This window comes from Belonocnema kinseyi, chromosome 5 (genome assembly GCF_010883055.1).
Source record: "Belonocnema kinseyi isolate 2016_QV_RU_SX_M_011 chromosome 5, B_treatae_v1, whole genome shotgun sequence".
NCBI lineage: Eukaryota > Metazoa > Arthropoda > Insecta > Hymenoptera > Cynipidae > Belonocnema > Belonocnema kinseyi.
The window spans coordinates 11747145-11769755 of record NC_046661.1 but is presented as its reverse complement, the minus strand read 5'-3'; the positions used below and the strand labels follow the sequence as shown (position 1 = coordinate 11769755).

At 33.3% G+C, this 22611-nt stretch overlaps 1 protein-coding gene across 4 annotated transcripts in view; it reads left to right on the top strand.

Moving 5' to 3' along the window:
* Positions 1 to 22611, top strand: part of LOC117172295 (protein kinase C and casein kinase substrate in neurons protein 2) — a 547527-nt gene that overhangs the window by 370980 nt on the left and 153936 nt on the right. For all 4 annotated transcript variants that reach the window (XM_033360057.1, XM_033360055.1, XM_033360056.1 and 1 more), the window contains exon 8: positions 6362 to 6528. In XM_033360057.1, coding sequence (XP_033215948.1) covers positions 6362 to 6528 — 167 coding nt within the window. The remainder of the gene's footprint in view (positions 1 to 6361; positions 6529 to 22611) is intronic.

Genomic DNA, 22611 nt, shown 5'->3' with positions numbered 1-22611 from the left:
GCAGAGATGGGCGCTCAAAATTTAAACAATTGTGTGGGTCCTTTTATTTAAATTGTGCAATTTTCGCTTATACCACCATAGTAGTACTGCTTCGAAGAACAAGTACAACAATTTTCACACCCTTATATCTTTTTTTGGAAAGAATTACATCAACTTAAAGTGAATAAATTAAACATTCATCCCAATTTGCATAAATTTAAACAATTTAATTATCATTTCGGAAAAAATTTTATTTATGAAGTATTTCAGTTGGTACTTTCAAAATATCCTTACTTTTTCCATTCGTGAAATACTTTTTTGGTTATTAATAAACGTATTTTTTGTCACTTATTTTACACGTTAATTAACTTTCTGCAATAAACTGCTATCTTTGAATCTGATTGACAAATTGGGATTTGATCAGATCCTAACATTAATTCTGAAATATGTTGATAATAATGGTGTATCAGAAAGATATTTCGAAACCACAATACATGTCTGAAATCTATTAAATACAGTTTTTAGGAACTTTATTATTTTCTAAAATGTTTTCTCTGGATCTCATCTCGAAATTGGGTTCGATCTAGAAAAAACAATTTCAAAAATAGAAAAATTTCTAAAAAAATTGGATTAGATTGGCTGGCTGGAGATATCGTGTGTAGATTTATTTCTGATACACTGTTATCATCAACATGTCTCAGAATTAATTTTAGGGGCTGATCAAACCCAATTTTGAAATTAGGTCCAGAGATAGCAAATTTAAAAATAGAAAAATTTCTATAAAATTTGGAACAAATGGGCTGGCTGGAGATATCGCTTGTAGATTTGTTTCTGATACACTCTTATCATTAAGGAGTCTTCAAATTCATTAGTGAGATTTTCCATGAAAAATAATACGAGTGCGGGATGCTTTTAAAGGGTCTTTATTTGACGAAAGCACAAAGGCGACTACTGACAAATTAAAAGCGCAACGCTACATATAGAAATACTCCTTTTTCGTTCTCATTCCAAGACATTCACGCAAAAAATAAAATCTGGATCTTGGGAACGCTTTCGTGAACAAATCTGCACATTGCTTGTCTGATGACATGAATTTCGCGACCAAAACGTTATTTTCGACCAGCTCACGAATAAAATGAAACTTGACGTCGGCATATTTCGTTTGTTTATGAAACTCTGGGGTTTTCAACAATCGAATCGTACTTTGATTGACGATAAACAAGCAAGTCGCATCAGCCTGTTCACACGCAAGATCTTTCAGGACTTGCCGCAACCAAATCGCTTCGAGCGCAGCCAAAGCTGCTGCGATGTACTCAGCTTCCGTGGTACTCAGTGTGACGGTTTTCTGTCTTTGACAAGGCCAAGTGACAGCTGCGTAACATAAAAGAAAACAAAATCAGACGTCGAATGTCGCGTATCAATATCTCCCTTGGTGATAAGGCACGTTCTCTATTACGTTTTCATTCTTGGGCGCACAAAAAACTTTATTTGGATCGGCAGAGATGCATACTGGTTTCGCACTCTCTATTTTGAATTTTCTTACAATTTTTAATGCGTACGAACTTTGATGCAGAAACATTCTCCTTTTGAGCCTGTCACGCATGAACTCCATTCCGACAAAACATGCTGAATCACCCAGCTTGATCTCAAATGATTCACACAATGCGTCAATTACAATTTTTAACGAATCCTGCGATTTTGCCGCGACTAACCCGTCGAAAAATCCGCGAAAATGCATTTCTTACTCGCGCACTGCTCAAGTCCTAAATCTTTTAGGGCACTCGTAAACTTCACGTTCCAACATCGCGCTGCTTGTTTCAAGCCATATCATGCTTTCAACAATCGGCACACGTTTTCACTATTTTCACTGCGGATTCCTTGCGGCACCTCCATTAAAATCTCTTCCTGAAGATCACCATAGAGGAAAGAGATTTTGATGTCGAACCGCGCCAATTCGAGGTCCAAATGCGTGACGAAAGCGAGAAAAGTACGAAGGGAATCGTATCTGATCACAGGAGCAAACGTTTCCTTATAATCAAGGCCTTCGACTTGACGAAAACCACGGGCGCGAAGTCGGGCTTTGTACTTCACTTGGTTACCTTTTTCGTCTCGAAGGACCTTAAACACCCACTTGGAACCGATGAGTTTCATATCGGGCGTTCGAGGAATGAATTCCCACGTTGAGTTTTCACGATGCGAGTCGAGCTCGGCCTCGATCGCATGTTTCCATTCGCTGGCGAAGTTGGTACGGAAGTGGTATTTCTCTCTCCTGTCTGAGGTTCTGCCCATCTCTGGCTCCGTCGATACTCTCGTTGTTCTGCGGCCTCTCCTCTGCAAAGCCCAAAAATTCTGCATCATCATCGTCGTCGTTGAGAATCTGCTAGTTGTTATTCGAGTTTTCATTTGACGGCAATACAAACTCGTCATCATAACCTTTTGACGAGAGCGCATTAACGGCTGCTTTCTCGTTGGAAATAGCGTCTCGTGGCACGGTTATTTTCTTGGTAATTGGATCATAAACTCTAAAATTGCTTGAATTTCCTTGATACCCGACCATTATGCGTTTTTCTGACTTCGCGTTGAATTTCTTCCGTGATTGCTTTGGAACGTGCATGTAAGCGACACTTCCGAACACACAGGGGTGACTTAATTCAGGCTTCTCGTTGTTCAAAACTCGAATGCCGTTTTCTCAGGATGAGATCTTGAACACAACACGATTCTGAAGATATGCTGCTGTGTTTACAGCCTCTGCCCAAAGGTAAATCGGGAGATTCCTCGCTTTCAAGATCGTCCTCGCTGCCTCGACAACAGTGCGATTCGCGCGCTCGGATTTTCCGCTTTGTTCAGGCGTGTACGGAGCTGAATTTGTCATCTCGATGCCCTTACTCACGAGATAGCTCTTGAATTCGGCATTCACTTTCATCGGCTGATCCACAAACAGGTCCACAAACAGCACGAAATACCTCGCACCCACTAGAGATTCAATCTGCTTCGACCCGCACACATCGGAATGAAAACACTCGCCGACAAGCCACTGTTTACGCTGGACGGACTTCTGAAAAGGAAAGCGATGCATCTTGCCAATTTGACACGGCTCACAGAAAAATTCGTCCATGCTGGTAACCTTGATTCCATTGACGAATTCACTCGAAAACATCTTCTTGAGGATATTCTTTCCCGCGTGACCGAAACGCTTGTACCAGAACTTCAGATCGGCTGATCACTCGCTCACGTTGATCTCGGCTATACAGTCTTTGTGAACGGTAGGCACAGCGAAAAACATTCGATCAATCGCATTCGCCTGCTTCACACCTTCCACGATGATTTTTCCGCGTCTCGAAATCGCTACGCGATTTTCCGAGAAAGTCACTTGAAAACCTCTCGCCGCGCACACTTCGACCGAAAATAAGTTTTTTCGTAGTTTTGGAACGTACAACACGTTTTCTATCTTCGCAGAAGTCCAATCATTTTTCACGAGTTTTCGAATTTTCGCAGTCCCAATGCCACGCACTTCACATTCGCATTGTCACCGGACGTTACATACTCACTGGAGGTGTTGGAGAAATCTGTGAACCATTCGCGCCTGAAGGAAATGTGCGTAGAGGCACCACTGTCGCGGAGCCACACGTCACTAACGTCCATCTTTTCAAATCGCTCTGTTAACTGACGAGAATCTTCTCTCTCGGTGATAACGAAGCGCAATCATCCGATTTCGCGCCATTTTTCTTCGCGTCGTCATTTTTTTTTCTTTTTCTTGTTCAAACATTGCCAACCATAATGACCTTTTATATGACAAGAAAAACATTCGACATTGGTCAAATCCTTCGCGTCTTTCTTCTGAAATTTTTTGGTATTTTTCTTTGCCGTTGCAAGCGCTGACGTCGCGTCATCGTCTGCCAAAGATCTTTCCTCTTTCTTCAATAGTCTTTCCTGAAGATTTTCTAGTGTCTGCCTCGTGGGATCGACACTGTCCCACGCTGTTTTTAGGGCGTTAAATCATGAAGGCAAACTTGCTAAGATTTTCGCTGTGATTGTTACGTTAGACACTGTCTCGCTGACATTCAGCTGCACGGCCATGTTTTGCACTTTCGCGACGTGTTAACTTATCGTATCATTCGACTCCATTTTGTATTAATGGAAACGCTGCGTCATGATGAGTTAGTTCGTTTCCGCTTTCTGTTCATGAATCAGAGCCAGCTGCGTCTACATCTCGCGACTCGATTTGCACGTCAAGACGTTTTCGACATGTGCCGGTTCCATGGTCGACGAAATGAAATACGTGGCTTTGGCGTCGTCTTTTTTCCAGGTCTTCATAGCATTGCCGTTTTCCTTGAGTTTCACTCGCGTTCCTTCGACAACATCATCGATACCATACGCAACGAGAATCGCTCTCACCTGAAACTTCCATACTTGGTAGTTCGAACCATTGAACTTGTCCATGTGTCGCGTTGAAATAAGATCGGCCATTTTTATTTTCAAAGGAGAAACTTCACGCGACGATAAACTCCGCCTCGCACAGATTTGGTCTATTAAGGTTTGCGCGTAATCACTCTTTCGCCAACCCGTTTTATTCTTTTTCACGAACCTGACAAACGTTCTGGGCCTATAACCTATTGAGATTTTGTATGAAAAAAATACGAGTACGGGATGCTTTTAAAGGGTCTTTATTTGACGAATGAACAAAGGCGACTACTGACAAGAGACGGAGTAGAAAATGCGACGCACCTCGTCCAATCGTGTACGAGCATGCGCACTACAATAATAATAATAGGAGGCGAAGATTCGAAAAGCACAAATCACAACATTCATTTTAGTGGTTGATCAAACCCGATATTGTAATCAGGTCCAAAGAAAATGTTTTCTAAGAAAAAACAAAGTTCGTAAAAACTTCGATAATTAAAATTTAGACAAGTTATATCGCTCCGGATTATTTTTTTGATACACAGTTATCATCAACGAGTCTTAAAATTCGTTTTAGTGACTTATCAAACCCAATTTTGAAGTCAGATCCAGTGAAAAAGTTTTCTGAAATAACGGTTTCGCAAAAAACGTTATTAATTAAAATTCAGACAAGTCATATTGGCTTGAATTATCATTATGATACACTCTTAGCGTCAAATATTATCGAAATTCATTTGAGTGGCTGATCAAACGCAATCTTGAAATTAGGTCCAGAAATAGCAATTTCAAATATATACAAATTTCTAAACAATTTTGAAGAAATTGGCTGGCTGGCGATATCGCTTGTAGATTTATTTCTGTTACGCTCATATCATTAATGAGTCTTCAAATTCATTTTAGTGGTTGATCAAACCCAATTTTGGAATTAGGCTTAGAAAAAAAATTTTCTAAAATAACAAAGTTCGTAAAAACTTTAATAATTAAAATTTTGAAAAGAGCAATGGAAAGCAGTTATTATATTCAGAAATAATGTGTTAGTTTTTACAATTATTAATAAGTAATTATTGTTTAAATTGTTACTGCTGACACTGTCAGTAGTGAGCATGCAAACCACAAAGGTATTTTTTGGTAATGAATAATCATTAGGAAATAAGATAAACACGTCAGGCCGGTCTGTCATTATTTCGGGGTTATGTTATGAATCACCTTTTGGCCGCTAACTCTGTAAGTAAATGTAATTAATATCATCCTTAAGTTTTCGCACATAATATTTTATTCACTTTGTACAAAATATATCCTGTCTATTTGTGACATACCTTTTTTATGCCGCAAATAAGCGTTCGATACAATTATCTCTTCGTCCACTGGAAGCGAAGAATATCAACATTTCACAGTATTTGTCACTCAGCAGCCATTCCATAAATTTGTTGGCACAGTAAAAAATGTACATTTCCTTCTCAGTCTACATGTCTCACTTCATTATTAATTAAACAATTTTATTATTTTCAATTAATACTTAAGATAACCTCTATTTTCTTAACACTGGTATCCTTTGGAAGTTTAGGACGCAACCATGAGACTTATGATAAACTTGACTTGAAGATGCACGGAGTTGACCGAATGGCTGATCTAAATGCAAATTTTAAACCGATAAATTTTTTTAAATGCGCCTTTAGAATTGCTTCTCCCTTGCTATTGTGCAAATCGGGTAGCATTCAAGTTCTTTGTACATGTAAGCCCTACCGTGTTCTCCATAACGGACACGAGAAAGCGAGGAAACTATACTTATGTTACATCAAAAACTTCATTCTCAAATCGGTAAACTATGTTTCGTCTAGTATTTTTTGGAAAACTATATACTTCGCCGGGAAACAATTCTGTGATATGAGCATGTACTCTCAAGAGCACAGATTCGTTCCCTCTCAGCAGCTTTACAACTTCCTTGATTTTTATACTTAATTTTAAAATGTTATCAATGTAGGATTTTTCTCCGGTTAACGACAAAGTGAAACCGAAACCCGTCGGTAGGATAATATCGACAGATACAAATCACGGAGACTCTAAATCAGACAATATCTGTTCGACGAAAGAATCTTCTGAAAAACTTAATCACGAGGACCATGTTGTTAGCAGGAGTTCCACAATCACGTGAGTACTAAAAATTAGTAAAGAAATTTGTAGGTTCATTATGATTTTTTATTATTTTGGCTATTGTTATCATTTCATGAAAATTAATTCCGTCTGATTACAAATCTAAGTTTCTCACAGGTGGTCTGACAAAGAAATAATTTTCAACTGTCCACCTCGTATAGGCTTGGTTCTCAAAGATGTTTTAAGAGACAAATAAATAAGAAATACTTTTTTTAATTTGTCCCGTTTTCATATTTAGTGGGCGAAACCATCCCTCAAATTATTTTGCTGAAAACACGAAAATTCTTAATTCAAATAATATTCTTGAATTTAATAGTAGAAAAGTTTATGTAGACTTAATTTACGCTACACTCGAATATCAACATATGTGTATGGGGCATACTTTCTTAAGTTTACCTATAAAAAAAGGAAGTCCGATCTAAGTTAAACTTGGGCCAAGTTTTGTATTATTAGATAGTAATATGTAGTAAAATAATTAACTTCCTATAAAATAGTTGAGCTTCTAAGCAATTAATTGAATTTTTAACTAAAGAAATACAAATTTTTAAGCAGCACCCACGAACAGGTGCTCTCTCCTTGATAAGGGTACTCCCTTATCAAGGAGAGAGCACCTGTTCGTGGGTGCTGTCAATTTCTACCACTTAAATTTTTCTTGCCTTAATAAGGATACTGTACGAGTAGCGAAACGTTTATTACAATAGGATTGTTTGTTTTTGTTTATTTGTTGTGGTCCAAATTTGATCGTTGGATTCTTGTTTTATAAAACAGGATTTTGCATCAATTTGATTATTGGACGTTAAATGGGATTTTTAATTTGGATTTTGGCCTAATTTAAATTTCTTAAATTTTGATGCTTAAATCATTCCAAGAAATTAAGTTTAATAAAAAGGAAATGAATTATCATATGGTGGAATTCATTGGAAAGAGATGAATTAAAAAAAAGTGTAATCATCAACTAAGTAAATGAATTCTCAACAAAAAAGATTATTTTCAATCCAGGAAGATTCATTTTTAACTAATAAAGTACAACTGTTAACGAAACAGTTTCATTTTAAATCGCTAAGATGAATTTTCGCACTCGTTCAAAAGTGGATATTGTTGGTTCAAATGAATATTCAATAAAACACTAATTATTTATTTCGGGTTAATAATGGTGCTATTAATTTGTTAGAATAATCATTTGAATCAATATAGTACCCTCGTGAAAACAAATACCAACTTAAGACTACAATATAGGCAGATTCAGGCCTGTCTTAAACTTGTCTTTAAGGCCTTTTATCAGAATGTCTAATCGATTCGAATTTTGAGGCCGCACGGTTGAATATATATGTCTAATTTTTTTCATACCTAATCTAAATAACCACATCTCAAATCAAGCAGAGTCCGTTTTTTGATGGAATGTTTATATTTTGTGTAATAATCAAAAACATAGAGAACAATAGAGAAAAATAGAAGTGACACTCAGTGATAGCTGTACATGCATGTCCACAGCGAGCCTGCTTAACCTCGTCAAACTCAAGTCAGCAGACTCCCTGCATGGTGATGAATGACATGGAACGAATGAATGCCAGCATTGTTATCACATTTCGGCCAATTAGAAAAACTGACATTGTGAAATCATTGATTAATTCAATTTTAATTAACAGAATTAATTAATTTATATAGTTACAATAAATTGAAAAAAATATTCATGAAAATCGGTTAATATTTGCAGTACTAACGTGGTAGTTTGTAAAAAAACGATTATTCTGTTTTGAATTTTTAGGCCACACGGTTGAATATTTTTACTCATTTTTTGCAGACGTCATCTAAATTCTCACATCTTGAAGCATGCAGAGCCGATTTTTTAAATAAAATCATTACTGAATTGTAGAAAAATTATTTCTTCTGTCTTACAGTCACGGCAAAATAAAAACAAATTAGAGCTATCAATTCAACTCCATTTATTTTTAGAACAAAAATTAAAACTTCGACGACGTTTCGGCATCACTGCGTGCCTTTTTCAGAGTATCTAAATAATAATTATAATAATCTAGTACATAATAAAAATAAATATAAATAGTTTTAAAAAAGTTATTGTTTATGAGAAAAAAATATTAAAAAATAATACCTTAATTTAAAAAGATTTGTAAACGAAACAACAATTATTCCAATTTTGGAGTCAATACGTGTCAATTTTTTTGGTGTCATAATTAAAAATAGTTTATACGTTATTAAAGTTGAAAAAAAGTAAGACTCCAAACAATTATTGAGGATGAGTAAAAAGAAAAAGCCTCATAAAATTGAAAAGGCTTTTTTCAGTGTAAAAGCTACATTGTTAACGATTATGAAACCGTTCTAAGTGTTTTGGAAACAACGACGAACATATGACTAGGAGATAAATAAGGCGGTAAATCGTTGATGAAGATGAACATTTTTTTGTAACTGCAATAAGATGATATTAATTAATTATGCTTTGGTCAATTTTATTAATATTTAAAATTTCATTTTGTAAATTAACAGAAATATTTCGAAATTTGTTTATGAATATAGATTCAATAATACGTCTTTGATAAGTATTTTTTTTCAGTAGCTAATATTTTAATATTGCTGAATTCAAAATCGAAGTAGTGATTAGAATTCCAAGAGTGTTCTGACAAGCCTGTATTTAAATTCCCAATTGTACAATCTCTTTTATGTTCGGCAATTCTAGTTTTTAATCTCCTCCCAGTTTCACCTGTATAAACTTTATTACAGCATTTGCATTTTATCATATAAATAACACCAGACAAAGTTGCAATGCTATCCCTATCTTTTTTCTTTAATAAATAGTTATCTAAACTGTTAGTGCTTTTGAAATAAACATTTATGTTAAATTTTTTTAATGAACTTCGTAAACGTTCAGGGAGACCTTGTATATACGGTAACATAACTTTTATATCAAATTTATTGTATCAATCCATTTATTTTTATTTTTAATACTGTTATAAATTTCATGCACACGCTCAGCGATAATGTCATTAATTAAAGGAAGAGGATAGTTGTTAGATACTAATGTTGTTTTTAGTTGATTTAAATTTTCTTTTCTATATTGCACGTCACTCAATTTGACACATACATCAACTAAACCTTTAATTAAACCGATTTTATGACCAAATAAATTATGTGAATTGTAATTGAGATATCTCCCAGATCAAGACGGTTTTTCATACCAGTTAGTTAGTGAAGAACCATTTGAAGCTTTAATTATTTGTAAATCAAGGTTTATAAAATTGTTAATTTCAATTTCATGAGTGAATTTTATGCTCTCCTCTATACTGCTAAACACGTGCCATTGAAAACAGTTCTAGTGGCTACTAATAGTTCATTCTTACTTATTTTTGTTAAATTATGATTTGAGATAAGCTTTTCTTCGATACAATCTAAAGCAAGATCAAGCGGAATGCTATCAAATATCGACAGAACATCTAAGGAAACTATTGAGTGAGTTTTAGGTACAATAATGTTTTTTAGAAAATCTTTAAGTTCCCAAATATTTTTTAAAAAAGAACTAGCGTTTTGTGAAACTGGTTTGAAAATATTATAAATGTATTTGGATAAATTGTAAGTAGAAGAACCAACTGAAGAAACAATTAATCTCCAATTTAATTCAGGCTTATGTACTTTTGGAAGAGCATAAGCTTTTGCCATAACACTATTGCGACTTTTTAACCGGTATGAACATTGATCATTAATCAAACTGTTTTTTCCCCCATCTAATGACTATGTCATTACATTTATTTTCTAATGTTGGAACCATACTTGTTTTTATATTTTTATATAGAATATTATTCTTAAGAATATTTTCAACAGTTTTATTATAGTCATCTCTATTAGCTGCAACGGTTTGATTTCCCTTACCTGCTTTTACAAAAATTAAATCTTGATGTTCTTTTTGAAAATTTTCAACTAACTTGACTAATTTTTCTAAATTTTTAAATTTATTTATGTTTTGCCAAATCTTTACATCATTAAAATCATTACATTGTAGAGTATACGCGTCGAAAATGCATATGCAGCTAATATTGCGTGTTACTACTACTGTTCGTCCTTTTTTTATTATAAAACAAAATATAAAAATTTTATCGAAAAATGACTGCTTGCTTCAAGATATGTTTATTTAGATGAGTCATTCAAAAAATTAGAGAAAAATATTCAACCGTGCGGACTCAAAATTCAGACGATATTGTCATTCTGATTTCCGTCATCATACGGTTTGTTACAAAAACTGTCATTATGAGATCGTTCATTAATTTATTTTTTATGTGCGCAATCGATTTATTTATATAATTACAAACAAATGAATAAAAGATTCAGGAAAATTGTTTAACGTGTGCGGGAATAATGGAAGTCTTTAGGGAATTTAGTCGGACTTGTTTAAAGATCTGTTAATTATTTTCACAATCGTTTCCTCCTGTGGGTCGTAGGAATCTTAAAAGGTTATTTTCCTCAGGATATTTAGTATATTAAAAAAATAAGTTTTTTAAACAATTAGTTTTCCGTGCGTCGTAAAAAAATACCATTTACTGCAATTGTTGACAAAAACGATTCCTACGACTCATAGGGGGAAATGATTGTGAAAATAAATAATAATTTCAACTACATAATAATTGTAAATAATCGTAATGACAGTCTTTGTAACAGACCGTTATCTCATAATAATGAAAGTGTCGTTTTGTGGTTATTACGGAAATCAGAATGACAATCGCGTCTGAATTTTGAGCCCGCACAGTTGAATATTTTTGTACAATTTTTTGCATACCTCATCTACATAACCATATCTTAAAGCAAACAGAGTCATTGGCAGTAGTAGCAACGCGCAGTGATAGCTGTATATGCATTTTCCACGCGTATAATCTATAATGAAATGATTTTATTAAAAAATCGGCTCTGCGTGCTTGAAAATATGAGTATGTAGATGACGGCAGCAAGAAATGAGTAAAAAATATGCAACCGTGCTAAATTCAATGCATTATACAAATAACGATAATCATAAAGAATGTTGTAAATAGCACAGTAATAATACAATACAGTATTACAACAACTTAAGAGAATTTACTGAATAAATATCAACACGATTTTTAATATTGTATGTGCATTCAGTTCAGGAGCAAGACACGATAAGTTCTATCTGTAGCCGTCTTTTTTAACACATACATACATACATACCAGAGTGCAAAGTTTTGACTGTTTTGATGCTAGTAGTTATCCTCCTTCCAAGTTTCGCTGCTAGTAAATCTACTTTTTCCAATTTTTGATGCTAGGAGTTACAGTTTATTTATTGTTAATAAATCAATTTAATTAAACTTATCTTTAATATAGTCAAAACGACATTTGGCATTCACACCCAAGCGACACAATGCTATCTAAAATTGTGCTGCTATCTGCACCTTCTGACCGATTTAATCCAAATAACCCTAATGATGTTTGGGGATAACTGAGAAGCACCTTGGCATCATCGAAATATTATTGGTTGTCACTTTCATTTAAAAATATCTAATAAATTTTCTCAGCCATCATCGCTCAGGGTGCCTACTAACCGGGAAACCGGTATTTTGCTAAGAATTAAAATAATGCCGAGAATTAACCAGAAATACAAATTCTAACTGGGAATCACATTTCATGTTTTCTAAAATGTGATATGTATTTTTCATTAATCGTGACAAAAAGGCAAGTAAATTAAAGAGTTGTGATGATCATGGTAAATAACAGTATTTAGAAATGGTTACAGTAAAAAATTGGATAACAATCAAAAAAAATGTCTCAGCTCGGAAATAATTATTATGGAGTTCTAGTTTATTGCGTATACCTGTTTAATTTGAATTCTTTCGTAATTTTAAGCTGTATTATATTTTACAAATTGGAACATATAGATTTATGATATTTTTTAAACGAAATTACCTAAAATTAACTTAAATATGAACATTAGTTCAATTTCTGCTTCGATCTTACGATCAAGTTTGAAATAAAAAGACAAGGAAATCCGAGTAAATGATTTAATCAAAATATAACATTCTTCTACACCTCACGACGTTTCGACCTAATCTGTCTGTGATCCTCAGGCAATACGTGATACAAAATTATTATAAAAATTAGCTAATTTAAAAAATTATCATTGTCGTAGAGAAAATTTTATTATGAAAAGAAATGTCTATATACCTTATATACGATTTTTGCACATAAAAAAAATTGTATTTCGATGATTAAAAGTGAGACGGCTTGAAATAATTTCCGAAACATATAATTTTTAATTGGGAAAAACCTCCAAAAAAAAGAAAAGAGGCTCCCAATAATTAAGGTTACATTTTAAAACACTTGAGCAAACCAACGATAGTCACACGACGGACAAACAGGTAATGGTGACAGGAAACAAAACTTAGGTTATGTTAAATATTTAGTACAGAATTTTCATTATAGAGGGCCTAATTCCACTTTAGCGAAAAAAGCGCGCCAAGGTATTTTAGAAATTTACTATTCAACTTATTATATTATGGTAATGTTGAGTTACATTAAGTATTTCTGTTTTTAAATTAATGGAACAGTTCTTATATTTATTAATGAAAATTAATTCTAAAATTCGACGTTTAAAAGTGTTGTTTTCTTTTGGTAAAATCTTTATATTATCAAAGTCAAAATCAAAAAGGTGATCAAAATTCCACGAGTGTTATGACCAACCTGTGTTCAAATTGCCAATCCTGCAATCTCTTTTCTGTTGAGCTATTCTTGTTTTTAACCTTCTACCTATTTCACCAATATAAACTTTTTTGCAACCTTTGCATTTTATTAAATCAACTACGTTTAACAAATTTCCAATTTGTTCACAATCTTTCTTATTTATAAAACAATTTTCCAATTTGTGATTGTTTCTAAAATATACAATAATGTTGAATTTTTTCAAAGTACCTTTTAATCTCTGATAAACCTTGTACGTATGGTAACGAAACATGTAAATCAGTTTTTTTTTGTAATTATCGAACCATTTATTTTGTTTACTGGAACTACTGCAAATCTCGTTTATTCTTTCTATGATCACACTTTCTATTACAGGTAATGGATAATTATTTTGTTGTAATGTAATTTTTAATTGTTTAAATTTTCTTCTCTAAAATTGAAATCGCTTAGTTGTATGCATCTATCTGCTATCCCTTTTATTAATCCAACTTTTGGGTTAAATGGATGGTGTGAATTATAATTTAAATATTGCCCTCACCATGAAGGCTTTTTGTGCCAATTGGTAGTTAAACTATCATTTTCAGTTTTTTATTGATATATCCAAATAATTTAAGGTGCTATTATTTTCTAATTCAAAAGTAATTTGTAAGGATTCTTCTATGCTATTTAATGTGTTAATTAATTCTTAAATTTTGTCAGTCGGAACTATAGTGAAATTTCATTCACGTACCTTTTATAGAAAAGTGGTTTAAAAGTTAATTTCGATAATGCTCTATTTTCTAAATCCTCTAAAACGAGATTGGAAGCAACTGGAGATAGGGGAGAACCCATAGGACAACCTGATATTTGTTTATAAAACTTTTGGTTAAAAGAGAAAACCGTATTATTAAATACTGTTCTAACAACTATTAAAATTTCAGAATTAGATATTTTTGTTAAATTTTTATAAACTTGTAATTTTTCTTGTATGCAATCAGAAAGTAAATCTAACGGAATTTTATCGAACATAGAAACCACATATAAAGATAGTAATGAGTGGGTAATGGGTACATGAATATTCTTAATTTTATCTTTAAAATCCCAACTGTCTTTAACAAAAGAGTGAGTCGTGCCAGAAACAGGTTTAAAAATTTTTTATAAAAATTTGGCTAAATTGTAGGTGGGTGATCCTATGGAAGACACTATAAATCTCCATTTTAGGTCAGGTTTGTGAACTTTAGAGAGAGCATAAGCCTTAGCAAGAATACTCCCCATGATTTTTTAAACGATATGCTTAATTCCCATTTATATACCTTTTATTTTCCCATTTATTTTCAATGGGTGGAATTAAGCTGGTGTTAACTTTTTTGTATAGTATGTTATTTTGCAATAAATTTTCAACTGTTTTGTTATAATCATTTCTATTAGCTGCAACTGAAATATTACCTTTATCTGCTCTAACAAATATTATATCTTTTTGGACATTTTGAAATTTTCTAACTGTTTCAGATATTTTATCAGAATTATTGAATTTACTGTTTTTTGTGTGATTTGAAATTAAATCTGTGCCAACTTTTCTAACATTTGCTTTTTTATTTTCTTCGTCTACATTTTCATACATTCTTCAATATTTGCAATGATATTATTGGATAGAATTTTGTCTGAATTGTAAGGAATACCAAATTTATTACCTAAAGCCACAGTCTCCGCTATTTTAACTGGAATTGTTTCATTAGATAAATTTTTAAACCATTCTTTAAATCCAAATTCTCTGTATTTAGTTTCATCTTTCAAAAATCTATTTTTAAGTAAATTAATTTTTGTAATGTTAACATTTCTCTGTTGGTATTTTAGTCCATGTAGACTTGATTCTTGTGAAGTAAAGAAATTACTAATAGAATTATCAATAATTTTTCTTTCCAATCTGTGTTTTAAATAATTATAAAAATGACCTAGTTTATGAATCCTGTCAACTACATTGCTGATTTCATAATTTAAAAGTTTTTTCTGGTAAGTTAAATTTACTTTTTGGAGTTTAGTATAAATTTTATAATGATATATGATGTATATATTTATTATTCTGTATATGACCTGGAATCAGGGATTCCTTTCTACATCGAATAAGAAAGGTACGTTTTTCACTTAGGTGAACTAACCTCCGTTGAGTGTTTATCCATTGTCCGATATCATGACGTGTAGTTGGACCTTATCTTATACGTATAAAATCCAAGTTTTCCATTTTTTCACAGTCCATTTTCAGTTTTTTTGTTTGATATATCCAAATAATTCAAGGTGTTATTATTTTCTAATTCAAAAGTAAATTGTAAGGATTCTTCTATACTATTGAATGTGTTGGTAAATTCTTTAATTTTGTCAGTGGGAACTATAGTGAATATGTCATCCACGTACCTTTTATAGAAAAGTGGTTTAAAAGTTAATTTCGATAATGCTCTATTTTCTAACTCCTCTAAAACAAGATTGGAAGCAACTGGAGATAGGGGAGAACCCATAGGACAACCTGATATTTGTTTATAAAACTGTTGGTTGAAACAGAAAACAATATTATTAAATACTGTTCTAAGATCTATTAAAATTTCAGAAATTTTGCTTCTTAATGAGAATTTTATTCTAATTTTGATTACCTAAAATATTTTGAATTCTTTGAAATCGCCGTGAAATAATCTGCAATTTTTTTAAATCTTCGAAATAATTTTAAATTTTGGTCTAACCGTAGAAATCTTCTAAAATTACAAAAAATTTAATCTTTTGTAATCTTTGTGAAATCATTGAAATTTTTATGAATTTTTGTAAAACGATTTACAATCCTTTGAAATCTTTGTGAAATGATTTACAATCATTTTAATATATTGTGCATGTCTTTAAAATCTTGGAAATTTTTGAGTAATCTTAGAAATTAAAAAAATTTGAAGTCTTTTGAAATCTTTGTAAAATTATTAGAATTCTTGCCAAATCTTCTGAAATTAATTTAAATCTTTGTGAAATCATTACAATTTTTATTAATCTTTGTGAAATCGTTTGCGATAAACTCTTTGTGAAGTAATTTACAGACTTTTTATATTGTTTTGTATTTCTTTGAAATCTTTGCGTTATGTTAAAAATCTTAGAAATGTTCAGAATTTTTTTGTATGAAATTTTGTGAGATCTTGTAAAACCATTCAGATTTGTGTGAATCTTTGTGAAATCTTTAGAACCTAGTGAAATTGTGGTCAATTTATGTTAAATCTCTTGGGATAATGTTTTATAAATATTTTCTAATCTTTATAAAATGATTTAAAACCTTGTAAAATCTTTTTAAGGACCCCGCACAAATTGTACATAAAATGTCTCCCAGTCGATGTTGATTAAACTTTGTAAAATGGTGGTTTTCATCGACTCGTTAACGTGTGAATGGGGGCGAACTCCAAAAATAGTCAGTTTTTGAATTACAGTGGCTTATACATCGAACCATTGTAACAATCTTAGTTCAATATCGTGAAACCTGCAGGTCAGAAAGAAAATGTTCCCTATGAAAATGATTGCGCTCTGACGAATACATGCAAAGGAAGTCATGACCTTAAGGCACAGCTCTTTTTTCAAGGTGATCCAAGACAAACTCGTTATTTATTGCTAATATTCAGGTAATAAAGACAAGATATGGACAGGAGATCAATATATAGCCAATAAAGGCAACACATGATCATAACTTAAATCAATATTCAGTCATTTAAGGAAGACATGAGAAGCATCGTTTTCTTGGAAGCATTTGTTCATTCCGTCAGCGACACTTACGGATTTATGTTGTAATGTAGCAGCATTATTATTACGGTTGTTAAAAAAGTATGGCCATTGCAGTTCGAAAACCTCACTTATCCGACCTGAGGGGTCGTGAGCTTCAAACGGCCGCTAGGTCAGGGTCAAGGTCAAATTTTAGACTCTTATCAACACGTGATACTTGCATAAGTTTATCTGTCATGGAATACTTTCCAATAATGCTGTTCTTATATCCATCAAAACATTTTTTGAGTTAACGTGGCCTTAGGGTGACCTTTAAGGTCATCCGGAATATATGACAAAAGTGCATATTTGAATGTAAAATTGACCGTTCTTTCGGTTCCTTGTCAAAAGTTACTACGGGAATGACCTTGACCTTTGTGAAAAATAGCTCACTTAAGAAGATATATGTTGATGGTTCATAATTTTATACTCATAAGAGCAGTAACTTCAGGGCTCTCGGACAGTCATTTTGTGTTCACAAAGTTGCACCAGATGTTTACATTTTCTTTATCCAAGGGTCATACTTTTCTGACACTTGTAATAGTGATGCCGTTATATTACATAATGATACGTAAGACACGCCGACAGCATGAACAGGTGGTTCCAAGAAGACGATATTGTCATTGTTAATAGGGATGTCGGGGTGCCATTAATCTTCAAGCGCGTTTGCGTATTACGTGGAAAATGCCAGCTCTTCTTCCACCACATCAGCATTAACTTATAACAGAAGATGCTAACGATTCTCGCCTGGTGACAAAATCTAGGTGGATTGTCGAAGCTAGGAACGGACCAGAAAATTAATTTTTAAATTCTTTCAGCAAGTAGTACAGATACAACACGTTCCTAATCTAGGCGATTTTTCTCGGATAGCTAGAGCTATCAGTAACAGATACCAGCCTTTAACTGCCATTGACGGAGTTGATGTCGATATGGCCAATGGATTACTTGAAAAATCCATGGAACCGAATATCGTTCAAGCACTGGTTGAGGCAGAAAACCTTAAGACAAGAACAGGCCCACAGTGAGTTCAATTAGATGCGGGCCAATTATTATATTTCACGATCCTGACTCTTAAATTCTTTTTAAAAAACTCACAGTTGGGATTTATCAAGTTAAACTCGTACGTTCTTACGTGCAAGACAAACTGCAATGAGATAATAACGAGGAATTTCACAATGAGATTGTATGAGGGGATAATCTATTACCAGAACTAGAGTTCATAAGAATCAGAGTTTTTTCTCGATTTTTTAACGCGTCTAAGCATAAACTCTGGACTGCCTATGCATCGAACGGTGACAATGAAATGGACGAGGGTATGGCTGAGAATGAAGAACTTACTCCTGTAGAAAGATATTATTTTACATGCCAGTCAGGTGCTTGAACGCTAGGAACTTGTGCACATATAAGCAGTGTCTTATGGTTGTTGCGGTATGCTCCCCAGCAAGAAAGAATTCGTTATCCATTATAAAACCTGATTCAGGTTATAAATGATGCGGGAAATCGATTACAACCAAGAGGTATTCAGTTACCAGAAGTATTTAACGTCTAGTTGTGTATCCGAACTTTATTGTCTGGATATTGACTAACTCTTTCTCATGCCTCACCTTCATTGGCTAGATATTGACAGCATCCTCTTCATGTCTTGCCTTCATTGTCTGGATATTGACTCAGTCTTGCTCATGTATTGCATTCATTGGCTGGATATTGACTAAGCCAGGCTCATGTTTTGCCATCATTGGCTAGATATTGACAACATCCTGCTCATGTTTCGCCTTCATTGGCTGGATATTGACTAAGTACTGCACATTTCTTGCATTTATTGGCTAGAATTTACAATATCCTGTTCATGTCTTGCCTTCATTGTCTGGATATCGACTAAATCCTTCTCATGTTTTGCTATCATTGGCTGGATATTAATTAACTCTTGCTTATGCCTGCCTCCATTGGCTAGGTATTTACAACATCCTACTTATGTCTTGCATTCATTTTCCTGATATTCGTTAAGTCCTGCACATGTCTTGCCTGCATTGGCTATATATGGATAACATTCTGCTCATGTCTTGCCTTCATTGTGTGGATATTGATTAATCCTTGCTCATGTTTTGCCTTCATTGGCTAGATATTGACAACATTCTGCTCATGTCTTGTCTTCATTGGCTGGATATTGACGTAAGTCTTGCTCATGTCTTGAATTCTCATTACCTGGATATTGACTAATTTCTGCTTATGGCTTACCTTTATTGTCTGGATATTGATTAAGCCATTCTCATATATTGCCTTCATTAGCTATATATTGATTTCCTGTCCATATCTTATATTTATTGCCTGAATATTAACAATAAATGACAATCTCACCTTCAGTGATCTTGAGAAATGACCTGTGTCCTAAGGTCATGAATTCCTTTGCATTTCCTCGTCAGAGTGCAATAACTTTCATAGGGCCATTTGTTCCTGTAACCTGCAGCTTTTACGATATTGGCCTAAGTTTGTTACAATGGATTGATGTTTAACCCTTTGTAACTAAAAGACTATCTATTTTTGGACTTTATGCCCATTCACACGTCACCGAAACGATGAAAACTACAATTTAATGAGGTTTAATCAAAATCGACTGGGAGTCATTTTATGTACATTTAGTTCGGGGTATCTTTGAATCTTTGAAATCTTTATGTAATTTTAGAAGATTTGAAATCTCTTGAAATTGTGGGATTGTTTTAATCTGTGAAAATTTTAAGATCTTGGAAAATCTTTGTGAATTTATTTGAAATCTTCTGAAATAGTTTGTAATATTTTAAACCGTTTAGAATCCTTAAAACCTTTTGGAATCCTTGAAATCTTTCCGAAATATTTAGCATTTTTTGATCTCTTGTTGAATTTCCTTGATATAATTAAAATCTTCGGACACCTTTTGCAACCTTTGAGGTCTTTGTGAAATTTTGGAATCTTTTAAATCCTACTGAAATCTTGGAAATCTTCGAAAAATTTTTGAAATTTTTTAAGCCTCACGGAATCTTTAAAATAATTTTGAATTTGTAGAAATATTTTAATTATTATATCAATTATATCTAAGAATTATTTGAAACAATCTTTGAAATCTTTTAGAAATCCTTACAATCTTTGTGAAAGCATATAATTTTTCTGAAAACTTTTGAAATCTTAGTGAATTGTGAACTTTTTAGCAATTATTTTTGCATTTTTTATCTTTTTTAATTTAAAACTAGCTATTAATTAAATTTTTAATTTAAAATCGGAGGCATTTCCTGATACTAATTACGTCTTTTCTGAATGGTCTTATGCTACATGTGTATAGTTACAAAACGTTATGACTGTATTTAATGACTTAATAGTTAAATAATCAACTTTTCTCGTACTTATTATAAAAGTTTCACTAATTGCATTTAGCAGACTATGATTTACAATAAGACGCCAGAAATTGTTTTACATCAACAGAATCTTGAAAATAGTCGTGTGTAGACATATTTAACGAATTCGTTTAGACATGATGTAAAATAAAAGATAATAAAATATAATTTATTGAGTTTTACGAACTCCGTCATTTTTTGGGAATATTGTCGTAAGAATATTGTCGTAAGAAAAATTCCCGACATTTTTTACAATTTAAATGAAACTGCATAGGAACTAATCTTCGAGAGCGAGATAGTGGCTTGACTTTCACGATAGTCTGATTGATCTTCAAGGGAATAAAAGAAACGCAATATTATAACTATGCGCGGCATATTTTTTCGTGATTTCCGTCTTTATAGGACCCTATAGACGTTTCTGTACAGGATCCTTCCAAAGGTTCCTTTTCTGGCTTTCTGTAAGGTACCCTGTAATCATTTCTTTACAGGAACCTTCGCTCGGTCACAAAACTCACCAGAATTATTGTTGGAAGTGTGCTTCAATTATGTGCTGTATGTTACTTTGCTTCAAAAATGACTTATGTGTCACAAATTGAAACTCTTTTAAGTTCCGTTGAAAAAAATCTGTCGATAAAAAGCAGGGTCTTGGAAAGAAAATTCTTATTGATTGATCGATCAAAATTCAGAACTGAAGCGAGGATTAGTGCAATGGAAGTGGAGAACGCAATTATCGCAAATATAAAAAGCAAGCCCATCTGCTTGAGAAGCGCAATTTGAAAAACAATTTATTGTTGTTTTTTTTCATGCATGATGATCCAACAGAAACCTCCTCACTTCCGTTAGACAAGGAAAACAATTTGATCCAGTCAAAAATTGACCTATCGTTTGGTATTGACGCAGTTGTTGGTGCCAGGTGCCTCAGACATCACTAATATGACAAAAAATACCAGTTCTACTTTCTCTTTATTAAGGAGTGGTGAAAATAAATAAATTTTAATAAATACATTTCTAATTAAAAAAATTCGATTCTGCATGAATTGCAACAAACGTAGGGATACGAATATTTTTGAGGAACACGATCTGGACCGGAAATCTGCCCAAAAGCGAAGGGCACTGGGACACGCATCTCCTAAATAAAGGAAACTTGGTCTTAATTTCCGCATCATCGGATCAAGTATATTTATTAACAATATTACCTACACTCTAGAGGACTTGAACAATCTAATTCTTGAAAAATAATCAAGTGCAGCAAGCCTTCGACGACGACGAATATAAGCATCAATTGATCTCTTTAGACGGTAAATAATAACGGCCGGTTCACTTTTTACCAATGCCAATTGACAGCTGGTGTATATTGAGTCATCAAAATTTATAAAGAAAAACACAGCTACTGTGCCAAACAACCAGAGCTCTGATTCATCGCAAACAAAGTCAACGAGGTCGCTGGCGACTCCGGATGCTTGTACGAAGCTGGATTTGTTGCGGAAAATTAAACAAGCTCCTTCAGAGAATGGCAACTTGGAAAATTACCTGACTAATAGTGAAGCTGCTACCATTTCTTACCAAGCTCCTATCCATCCCTCTGCGTAACTTTTCAAGAATTAAAGTGTTTGTGAAATCGGTTGGTGAGATTTTCAGAGAATTCTACTGGAATCTAAGTGGCTTCAGCAACCTGTTCAGTTTAGACGAAAGTCAAATGAAATGCTTGATTAATTAGTCCGTCATCTGTCTAGGTGAAACCTGGTTGGCAAATGAATGTGTGAAATTACCTCGATTTCTGATTGAGCACTATGTTTATTATAGCCTTGCTATAAAGGAGAAAAACAAGGGCCAAGGTAGTGGAGTTCTGGTTACCCTAGTTAAAAATAGTTTTGCCTACTCATACAGCCAATCGGAAGTCAGAAACTTTTGGCTATTCATAAGGCTAGTTCTTTATTCATAATGTGTCCCCTAAGGGTTTACATGACTTCCATTCCTTACAATCTTTCCGTTTACATCTATATATTTTTTACAATCTTATCCTTTCTATATATACAATTATTTACAACTATTTACATAAAGTCTTATATCTAGTTCCTGCGATAGCGCAATTTCGGACTTATTAGTAAGCGAGTGAGCGAGCTAACGAAAGCGAGAGTGCCAGCGAGAGAGAGAGAGTATGAGAACGCAAACGCATCTTAGTCTGCTTATCTTTTACTTTACCATTACTTACAATTTTCACGCTTCTAATCTAAGCGACTTCCGTTTCCTTTTTCTTTCACTTTCTTTATACCCC